This window comes from Anolis carolinensis, unplaced genomic scaffold, assembly GCF_035594765.1.
Source record: "Anolis carolinensis isolate JA03-04 unplaced genomic scaffold, rAnoCar3.1.pri scaffold_24, whole genome shotgun sequence".
NCBI classification, from domain to species: domain Eukaryota; kingdom Metazoa; phylum Chordata; class Lepidosauria; order Squamata; family Dactyloidae; genus Anolis; species Anolis carolinensis.
This window is the reverse complement of record NW_026943833.1, coordinates 603,171-616,194: the sequence shown is the minus strand read 5'-3', so window position 1 is coordinate 616,194 and position 13,024 is coordinate 603,171. Positions and strand designations below refer to the sequence as shown.

Genomic DNA, 13,024 nt, shown 5'->3' with positions numbered 1-13,024 from the left:
TTTGCAGCTTGTTTGCATTCATTTTGCAATATGTTTTGCAATAAGTTTGCATTTATTTTTGCAACACTTTTGCAATATTTCGGAAGATTTTTTGCAACATGTTTGCATTAATTTTGCAATATTTTTTGCATTAATTTTTGCAATACTTTTGCAATATTTCGGAAGATTTTTTGCAATGTGTTTGCATTCATTTGCAATATTTTGCAACAGGTTTGCATTATTTTTGCAACATGTTTGCAATGTTTTTGAAGATTTTTTGCAACAGGTTTGCATTAATTCTGCAATTTTTTGCAACAGATTTGCATTAATTTTGTGATATTTTTGCAACAGGTTTGCATTAATTCTGCAAAATTTTTGCAACATGTTTGCATTAATCTTTGCAACATGTTTGCAATGTTTTTGAATATTTTTTGCAACACGTTTGCATTAATTCTGCAGTTTTTTGCAACACGTTTGCATTAATTTTTGCAACACGTTTGCAATGTTTTTGAATATTTTTTGCAACATTTTTGCATTTATATTTGCAATTTATTTGTGACAGGTTTGCATTAATTTTTGCAATACATTTGCAATATTTTTGCAATATTGTTAGCTATGTTATTTTAACATCCTTCAATATTTTGCAATAATATGTGTTTGCAATATTTCTGCAACATGTTTGCAACATTTTTGCATTATTAACCAATAGGTTTGCAATATCTGCATTATTCTGCCATAGCCTTGCAATATTTTTGCATTATTTTGCAATGCCGTATTTTTGTATTATTCTGCAATGTGTTTGCAACATTTTTGCATTGTTAACCAATAGGTTTGCAATATTTTTGCATTTATCTCCAGTGTGTTTGCAATTTTTTTAATATTATTCTCCAATAGGTTTGCTATATTTTTGCATTATTTTGCAATATTTTTTGCAATATTTTTGCATTATTAACCAATAGGTTTGCCATATATTTGCATTATTTTACAATAAGTTTGCATTATTATCCAATAGGTTTTTGTATTATTCCCCATGAGTTTAATAATAATGTCTATTAATAATAATATTTGCAATATTTTTGCATTATTAACCAACAGGTTTGCCATATTTTTGCCTTATTTTACAATAAGTTTGCATTATTATCCAATAGGTTTTTGTATTATTCCCCATGAGTTTAATAATAATGTCTATTAATAATAATATTTGCAATATTTTTGCATTATTAACCAACAGGTTTGCCATATTTTTGCCTTATTTTACAATAAGTTTGCATTATTATCCAATAGGTTTTTGTATTATTCCCCATGAGTTTTAATAATAATGTCCAATAATAATAATAATAATAATAATAATAATAATAATAATATAGGACTTTCCCTTTAAAAGGCTTCCAGGGAACAGCTTGCGGATGAGTCATGCAAACTAATGGAAAAGGAAGGAATATATGTGTATAATTAGCACAACCTTCATTTATTTTGGCAAAGTTTCCTTATTTTCCGACAGAAGGCTTCCTTGAAATATATATATATATATATATATATATATATATATATATATATATATCTCTACTAGAAAATGCACAAGGATGTGGGCGAACTACAACTCCCAAAAATCTTGTGTCAATCATCCCTAAACCATGCCTGTATTCACAATTGGCCACATTGAGTCTGTGTGCCGAGTTTGGTCCCTGTCCGTCATTCATGGGGGTCTCAGTAGTCTCTGGAAGTGAGTGAAGGTACTACAAATCCCATCATCCATGGTCCATCTTCCACCAAACTTCAACAGGATGTAAAGTGGGTCATGGGGAGTCTGTGTGCAAAGTTTAGTCCCGGTCCATCATTCGTGGGGGTCACAGTGGTCCCTGGAAGTGAGTGAAGGTACTGCAAATCCCATCATCCGTGGTCCATTTTCCACCAAACTTCACCAGGACGTAGAGTGGGTCATGGGGATTATGTGTGCCAAGTTTGGTCCTGGTCCGTCATTCATGAGGGTCACAGTGCCCCCTGGAAGAGAGTAACGGTACTACAAATCCCATCATCTGCGGTCCATTTTCCACCAAACTTCACCAGGATGTAAAGTGGGTCATGGGGTGTCTGTGCCAAGTTTGGTCCTGGTCCATCATTCATGGGGGTCACAGTGGTCTCTGGAAGTGAGTGAAGGTACTACAAATCCCATCATCCATGGTCCATTTTCATAAAACCTCACCAGGATGTATAGTGGATCATGGGGACTCAGTGTGCCAAGTTTGGTCCCGATCCGTCATTCTTGGGGGTCACAGTGGTCTCTGGAAGTGAGTGAAGGTACTACAAATCCCATCATCCATGGTCCATTTTCATAAAACCTCACCAGGATGTATAGTGGATCATGGGGACTCAGTGTGCCAAGTTTGGTCCCGATCCGTCATTCTTGGGGGTCACAGTGGTCTCTGGAAGTGAGTGAAGGTACTACAAATCCCATCATCCATGGTCCATCTTCCACCAAACTTCAACAGGATGTAAAGTGGGTCATGGGGAGTCTGTGTGCAAAGTTTAGTCCCGGTCCATAATTCGTGGGGGTCACAGTGATCTCTGGAAGTGGATGAAGGTACTGCAAATCCCATCATCCGTGGTCCATTTTCCACCAAACTTCACCAGGACGTAGAGTGGGTCATGCAGGTTAAGTGTACCAAGTTTGGTCCTGGTCCATCATTCATGAGGGTCACAGTGGTCTCTGAAAGTGAGTGAAGGTACTGCAAATCCCATCATCCATGGTCTGTTCTCTCCCAAACTTCACCAGGACGTAAAGTGGGTCATGCGGGTTAACTGTACCAAGTTTGGTCCTGGTTCGTCATTCGTGGGGGTCACAGTGCCCCCTGGAAGAGAGTAACGGTACTACAAATCCCATCATCTGCGGTCCATTTTCCACCAAACTTCACCAGGATGTAAAGTGGGTCATGGGGTGTCTGTGCCAAGTTTGGTCCTGGTCCATCATTCATGGGGGTCACAGTGGTCTCTGGAAGTGAGTGAAGGTACTACAAATCCCATCATCCATGGTCCATTTTCATAAAACCTCACCAGGATGTATAGTGGATCATGGGGACTCAGTGTGCCAAGTTTGGTCCCGATCCGTCATTCTTGGGGGTCACAGTGATCTCTGGAAGTGGATGAAGGTACTGCAAATCCCATCATCCATGGTCCATTTTCCACCAAACTTCACCAGGATGTAAAGTGGGTCATGGGGTGTCTGTGCCAAGTTTGGTCCTGGTCCATCATTCATGGGGGTCACAGTGGTCTCTGGAAGTGAGTGAAGGTACTACAAATCCCATCATCCATGGTCCATTTTCATAAAACCTCACCAGGATGTATAGTGGATCATGGGGACTCAGTGTGCCAAGTTTGGTCCCGATCCGTCATTCTTGGGGGTCACAGTGATCTCTGGAAGTGGATGAAGGTACTGCAAATCCCATCATCCGTGGTCCATTTTCCACCAAACTTCACCAGGACGTAAAGTGGGTCATGCAGGTTAAGTGTACCAAGTTTGGTCCCGGTCCATAATTCGTGGGGGTCACAGTGATCTCTGGAAGTGGATGAAGGTACTGCAAATCCCATCATCCGTGGTCCATTTTCCACCAAACTTCACTAGGACGTAAAGTGGGTCATGCAGGTTAAGTGTACCAAGTTTGGTCCCGGTCCATAATTCGTGGGGGTCACAGTGATCTCTGGAAGTGGATGAAGGTACTGCAAATCCCATCATCCGTGGTCCATTTTCCACCAAACTTCACTAGGACGTAAAGTGGGTCATGCAGGTTAAGTGTACCAAGTTTGGTCCTGGTCCATCATTCATGAGGGTCACAGTGGTCTCTGAAAGTGAGTGAAGGTACTGCAAATCCCATCATCCATGGTCTGTTCTCTCCCAAACTTCACTAGGACGTAAAGTGGGTCATGTGATTTCTGTGTGCCAAGTTTGGTCCCGGTCCGTCATTCGTGGGGGTCTCAGTGGCCTCTGGAAGGGAGTGAAGGTTTAATGGGCCTTAAGAAGCATTGCGAATAACAAGGCAGTAGGAGTGATGGAATTATAATATTACTATATTATTGTTATATTATTATTAAGTATATTACTGTATACTATTAAATTATTATATTAAATTACTAGATATATTTATAATATTATAGTATTATACAATTGTTCTATTTTTAAATATAGTTTATTATCAAATTATATTATTGTATTATATAATTATGCATTGCTATATTATATATATATATATATATATATATATATATATATATATATATATATATATATAAAATATATATAAATAAAATGTATGGTATATTATTAAATTATTATATTAAATTATTAAATATATTTATATTATTATAGTATTATACAAATTGTTATATTTTTAAATATAGTTTATTATCAAATTATATTATTGTATTATATAATTATGCATTGCTATATTATCTATATTATATTAATACATATATATATATATATATATATAAAATGTATGGTATATTATTAAATTTTTATATTAAATTATTAAATATATTTATATTATTATAGTATTATACAAATTGTTATATTTTTAAATATAGTTTATTATCAAATTATATTATTGTATTATATAATTATGCATTGCTATATTATCTATATTATATTAATACATACATATATATATATATATATATAAAATGTATGGTATATTATTAAATTTTTATATTAAATTATTAAATATATTTATATTATTATAGTATTATACAAATTGTTATATTTTTAAATATAGTTTATTATCAAATTATATTATTGTATTATATAATTATGCATTGCTATATTATATATATATATTATATTAATATATATTAATATATATTGTTTTATATATATATATATATATATATATATATATATATACACACACATACATATATACATATATATATACACATAAATAAATGTATGGTATATTATTAAATTATTACATTAAATTATTAAATATATTAATAATACATATCATCCCATTATTATAGTTTTGTTACATTTTTAAACATAGTTTATTATAAATTATTGAATTATTATATGTTATCTTATTATTAAATGTATATTTTTAAATTATTAAATATATATCCAATTTATAGTATATTTTTAAATATAGTTTATTATATATTCTTGTATTATTATATTATTATTGTTATTGAATTATATTATTATATCATTGTTATATTATTATTAAATGTATTATTGTATATTATTAAATTATTATATTAAATTATTAAATATATTATATATCCAATTATTATAGTATTATTATTATATTTTTAAATATAGTTTATTATATATTCTTGTATTATTATATTATTGTTATTGAATTATATTATTGTTATGTTATTATTAAATGTATGGTTGTATATTAAATTATATTATTGTGATGTTATTATTAAATGTATTATTGTTTATTATTAAATTATTATATTAATTATACTATATATCCAATTATAGTATTATTATTATATTTTTAAATATAGTTTATTATATATTCTTGTATTATCATTATAATATTGTTATTGAATTATATTATTATATTATTGTTATTAAATGTGTTATTGTATATTATTAAATTATTATATTAAATTATATTATAGTGTTATGGTATTATTAAATGTGTTATTATATATTATTAAATTATTATATTAAATTGTATTATCATATTATTATTAAATGTGTTATTATATATTATTAAATTATTATATTAAATTGTATTATCATATTATTATTAAATGTGTTATTATATATTATTAAATTATTGTATTAAATTGTATTATCATATTATTATTAAATGTATTATTGTATATTATTATAAAATTATATTATTATATTGTTATGTCATTATTAAATGAATTATTGTATATTATTAAATTATTATAAAATTATATTAGTATATTATTATGTTATTACTAAAATTTATTGTTGTATATTATTAAATTATTGTATTTAATTTTGTAGATAATAATAATAAAATTATTACTATTATTTAATAAATTATTATTAATTAATTATTCTATTGTTTACTATCCTAAAGGTCATCTATTATTATTATTATTATTATTAAATATATATTATTATTAAATATTTATTATTATTATTAATTATTCTGCTTTTTCTTCCTTCCAGGAGAGGCCTATTTCTTGGAGGAACTTCCCCCCGCCAATCAAACGGAGGAGGCGGGACAGGAAGTGACACGCCCCTGGCTGCTCCAGATCTCTCCGCCTCCTCAGACGGAAGGGGCGGGGCCTAAGGAAGAAGGGGCGGGGCCTGGGGAAGAAGGGGGCGGGGCCACATTAACACCAAGTAAGTCAAGAGACGATAATATGAAATAATTAATAAATGTAATATAATAATATAATATAATAAATATTATATTGCTAATAAAACAAAAATATAATAATAATATAATATATATAATAGGCTAATAAAATAGTAATAATATAATAAATATAACAAATATAATAAATATAACAAATTTAATAGACTAATAAAATAAAAATATATCGTAATATAAGGAATATAACAAATAATATAAGTATAATATATATAATAGGCTAATAAAATAGTAATAATATAATAAATATAACAAATATAAAATATAACAAATTTAATAGACTAATAAAATAAAAATATATCATAATATAATGAATATAACAAATAGTATAATATATAATAGTCTAATAAAATAAAAATATAATGTAATATAATAAATATAATATTATATATATAATGTGCTAATAATATGAAATAATTAATAAATGTAATATAATAATATAATATAATAAATATTATAATATATATATTTGCTAATAAAATAAAAATATAATAATAATATAAGTATAATATATATGCTAATAAAATAGTAATAATATAATAAATATAACAAATATAATAAATATAACAAATTTAATAGACTAATAAAATAAAAATATATCGTAATGAATATAACAAATAATATAATATATATAATAGTCTAATAAAATAAAAATATAATGTAATATAACAAATATAATATTATATATATAATGTGCTAATAATATGAAATAATTAATTAATATAATAATATAATATAATAAATATTATAATATATATATTTGCTAATAAAATAAAAATATAATAATAATATAAGTATAATATATAATAGGCTAAAAAAATAGTAATAATATAATAAATATAACAAATATAATAAATATAACAAATTTAATAGACTAATAAAATAAAAATATATCGTAATATAATGAATATAACAAATAATATAAGTATAATATATATAATAGGCTAATAAAATAGTAATAATATAATAAATATAATATAATAAATATAACAAATTTAATAGACTAATAAAATAAAAATATATCATAATATAATGAATATAACAAATAGTATAATATATATAATAGTCTAATAAAATAAAAATATAATGTAATATAATAAATATAATATTATATATATAATGTGCTAATAAATAATAATATAATAATATTATAATAATAATATAATTATATAATAATATTACTAATATAATAAATACTACTAATAATAATGTAATAATAAATATATAAATATACTAAAATAAAAATATAATAATATAATAAAATATATATACTAAAGTAATAATATAATGCAATAAATATATTGAAAATTATAATATATACGTAATATACTAATAAAATAAAAATATAATAATGAAATATAAACTATTATAGCATAACAAATGTAATAATAATATAATATATAATATAATATCATAAATATAATAATAATCCAATTTTAATATAATAATATAATGTAATAAATATATTGAAAATTATAATATATACCTAATATACTAATAAAATAAAAATATAATAATGAAATATAAACTATTATAGCATAACAAATGTAATAATAATATAATATATAATATAATATCATAAATATAATAATAATCCAATTTTAATATAATAATATCATAAATATAATAATCCAATTGTTTAATTTTATAGTATTAAAATTAAAAAAATCTTACTATAGTAATAATAATAAATAATATAATAATATAATATAATATAATAATATTATAATAATATAATTATATAATAATATTACTAATATAATAAATACTAATAATAATATATTATAAATATATAAATATACTAAAATAAAAATATAATATATAATTTATTTATATATATTTAGTATATTATATAAAATATATAATATACTAAAGTAATAATATAATGTAATAAATATATTGAAAATTATAATATATACATAATATACTAATAAAATAAAAATATAATAATGAAATATAAACTATTATAGCATAACAAATGTAATAATAATATAATATCATAAATATAATAATCCAATTGTTTAATTTTATAGTATTAAAGTTAAAAAAATCTTACTATAGTAATAATAATATAGGTATAGTAATATAATATATATAATAGACTAATAAAATAAAAATATAATGTAATATAATAAATAATAAATATAATATAATAAATATTATATATAATGTGCTAATATTATACTAAAATAAGAATATAATAATGTAATAAATATAATGAGTATTGATATAATATATATAATATGCTAATAAAATAAAAATGTAATAATATAATATAATAAATATAATAAATATAATATTGCATATATTATGATAATAAAATAAAAGTATAATAATAATACAATAAATGTAATAAAAATAAAATAATTTATAGACTAAAATAAAAATATAATATAATAAATATTATTAAATATAATATGCTAATAAAGTAAAAAATAATAATAACATAATAAATATAATAATAATATAATAAAAATTATAATACATATATAATATACTAATAAAATAAAAATATAATAATAATGAAATATAAACTATATTAGCATAACAAATGTAATAATAATATAATATAACCTAATATAATATAATATCATAAACATAATAATCGAATTGTAATATAATAATATAGCCTAATATAATAATATCATAAATATAACAATCCAATTATTTAATATTATAGTATTCAAATAAAAAAAATCTTACTATAGTAATAATAATAATAGTATAGGTATCGTAATATAGTGGTATTATACTTTATTATTGTCCATTATTATTATATTGTGTAATAATTCAATAATAGATAATAGGATTCTCCTTCGTGTTGGAGGACTCGGCCACGAGGCCTTTCTAGGAATCACCAACTCTATGGTGATTGCCTTTCCTTCCTCCCAGGTCATTGTGGGGTCAACTTCTTTGACCCGGAAGGGTTCATCGACTCGGGGGATTATCCTCCGCTGCTCCGCGGCGAGTTCCTAGAGTGTACCTACAACGTCACCGTCTACACCGGGTACGGGGTCGAGCTCCAGGTCAGGATTATTATTATTATTATTATTATTATTATTTTCCATTATTATTATTATTATTTATGATATTGTTGTATTTAATATTATATTTTTAATATTATCATTTTAGCATTTTTATTTTATTATTGTATTCAATATAATTATTATATTATTATGTATCATATTATTAATATATTATTATATTATTATTTGCTATTATTAAAAATAACAGTGAAAATAAGTTAAAAATAATAGTGAAAAATAAGTAAAAATAATAGTGGAAAATAATTAAACATTTTATTTTATTATTGTATTCGATATTATTATTATATTAATATATTATTATATATATATAATAATATATATTATATATATAATATAATATATTATATTATATTATATATATAATATATAATATATAAACATTTTATTTTATTATTGTATTTGATATTATTATTATATTAATATATTATTATATATATATAATAATATATATTATATATATATAATAAAATAAAATAATAGTAAAAATAATAGTGGAAAATAATTAAATATTTTATTTTATTATTGTATTCAATATTGTTATTATATTATTATGTATCATATTATTAATATATTATTATATTATTATTTGCTATTATTAAAAATAACAGTGAAAATAAGTTAAAAATAATAGTGAAAAATAGTAGTGAAAAATAAGTAAAAATAATAGTGGAAAATAATTAAACATTTTATTTTATTATTGTATTCAATATTATTATATTATTATATATCATATTTTAGCATTTTTATTTTATTTTATTATTCAATATTATTATGTTATTATTATATATCATATTATTAATATATTATTATATTATTATTTGCTATTATTAAAAAGTAGTGAAAAATAAGTAAAAATAATAGTGGAAAATAATTAAATATTTTATTTTATTATTGTATTCAATATTATTATTATTATATATCATATTAGTATATTATTATATTATTATTATTTTCTATTATTAAAAATAACAGTGAAAATAAGTTAAAAATAATGGTGAAAAATAGTAGTGAAAAATAAGTAAAAATAATAGTGGAAAATAATTAAATGTTTTATTTTATTATTGTATTCAATATTATTATATTATTATATATCATATTTTAGCATTTTTATTTTATTTTATTAAATATTATTATGTTATTATTATATATCATATTATTAATATATTATATTATTATTTGCTATTATTAAAAATAACAGTGAAAATAAGTTAAAAATAATAGTGAAAAATAGTAGTGAAAAATAAGTAAAAATAATAGTGGAAAATAATTAAACATTTTATTTTATTATTGTATTCAATATTATTATATTATTATATATCATATTTTAGCATTTTTATTTTATTATCGTATTCAATATTATTATTATATTATTATATATCATATTATTAATATATTATATTATTATTATTTTCTATTATTAAAAATAACAGTGAAAATAAGTTAAAAATAATAGTGAAAAATAGTGAAAAATAAGTAAAAATAATAGTGGAAAATAATTAAATACTTTATTTTATTATTGTATTTAATATTTTTATATTTTTATATATCATATTTTAGCATTTTTATTTTATTTTATTATTGCATTCAATATTATTTTATTATGTATCATATTATTATATTATTATTTGCTATTATTAAAAATAATGGTGAAAAATAGTAGTGAAAAATAAGTAAAAATAATAGTGGAAAATAATTAAATACTTTATTTTATTATTGTATTGAATATTATTATTATATTATTATATATCATATTTTAGCATTTTTATTTTATTTTATTGTATTCAATATTATTATTATATTATTATGTATCATATTATTATATTATTATTATTGGCTATTATTAAAAATAACAGTGAAAAATAAGTAAAAATAATAGTGGAAAATAATTAAATATTTTATTTTATTGTTGTATTCAATATTATTATTATATATCATATTATTAATATATTATATTATTGCTATTATAATTTATTATTTTTTATATTTTTATATATTATGTATTATATTGGTAACATATTATTATATAATTATATTTAGTATTATATCATTTTATTTTTATTACTATATTTGCTATTATATTCTTACGTATTATTACTAATACAAAATATATTATTATATTTTTGTCATGTTTTATTATTATATATTCTACTAATATTATTACCAATCTGCCCAGGTGAAGAGCGTGAACCTGTCGGAGGGGGAGGTGCTGTCCATTGGTGGCTGGGCTCCGGCCGCTGACCGCTGGGCCGTGCTGGCCAACCAGAGCCTCTTGGTCGAAGGCCAGGTCATCCGCAGCTTGACCAACTCCATCTCCGTCTTCTTCCGGACCTTCCCGGACGACGCCATGGGCACCTTCCAGCTCCACTACCAAGGTAATATTATAATAGTATAGGATACGTGAGAAAATAACCGTGAAAAAATAATAGTTGAAAAATAAAAGTGAAAAAATAATAGTGAAAACACCAATGGAAAAAAGGTGAAAAATAAAGGAGTGAAAACACCAATGGGAAAAAATGAAGCGTAGTAGTGAAAAAATATTGTTGAAAAATAAGTGAAAACTATAGTGAAAAATAACGGTGAAAAATCATAGTGAAAAATATTTTTGGAAAATAAATGAAAATAGTGTAAAAAACAGTGAAAAAAAGTGAAACATAGTAGTGAAAAATAAGTATTAAAAATAACAGTGAAAAATAGTGAAAGTAGTAGTGAAAATAATAGTGGGAAAAAAACAGTGGGGAAAAATAGTGAAAACACCAATGGAAAAAGGTGAAAAATAATAGTGAAAACAACCATGGAAAAAGGTGAAAAATAATAGTGAAAACACCAATGGGAAAAAATGAAACGTAGTAGTGAAAAAATATTGTTGAAAAATAAGTGAAAACTATAGTGAAAAATAACGGTGAAAAATCATAGTGAAAAATATTTTTGGAAAATAAATGAAAATAGTGTAAAAAAACAGTGAAAAAAAGTGAAACATAGTAGTGAAAAATAAGTATTAAAAATAACAGTGAAAAATAGTGAAAGTAGTAGTGAAAATAATAGTGAAAAAAAGTGGGGAAAATAGTGAAAACACCAATGGAAAAAAGGTGAAAAATAATAGTGAAAACAACAATGGAAAAAAGGTGAAAAATAATAGTGAAAACACCAATGGGAAAAAATGAAACGTAGTAGTGAAAAAATATTGTTGAAAAATAAGTGAAAACTATAGTGAAAAATATTTTTGGAAAATAAATGAAAATAGTGTAAAAAAACTGAAAAAAAGTGAAACATAGTAGTGAAAATAGTGAAAAGTAAGTATTAAAAATAACAGTGAAAAATAGTGAAAGTAGTAGTGAAAATAATAGTGAAAAAACCAGTGGGGAAAAACACCAATGGGAAAAAGTGAAAAATAGTAGTAAAAATATGTGGAAGAGTAAAAATACTTGTGAAAAAATAAGTAAAAATAGCAGTGAAAAGAGTGAAAGTAATAGTGAAAATATTGGTGAAAAACAACAGTCAAAAGGAGAGAAAATAGTAGTGAAAATATTGGTGAAAAACAACTGTGAAAAGCAGTGAAAATAGTAGTTAAAATATTGGTGAAAACCAGTGAAAAATAATAGTGAAAACACCAATGGAAAAAAGTGATAAATAGTAGTAAAA

At 22.7% G+C, this 13,024-nt stretch overlaps 1 protein-coding gene across 1 annotated transcript in view; it reads left to right on the top strand.

Annotated features, from left to right (window-relative positions):
• sez6l (seizure related 6 homolog like) overlaps window positions 1-13,024 on the top strand; it is a gene marked incomplete at its 3' end in the record, with an annotated part of 49,897 nt that overhangs the window by 5,082 nt on the left and 31,791 nt on the right. Inside the window, 3 exon segments of the mRNA XM_062966571.1 lie at window positions 6,131-6,307; window positions 9,231-9,364; window positions 11,559-11,757. Of these exon segments, the coding sequence (XP_062822641.1) occupies window positions 6,131-6,307; window positions 9,231-9,364; window positions 11,559-11,757 (510 nt within the window).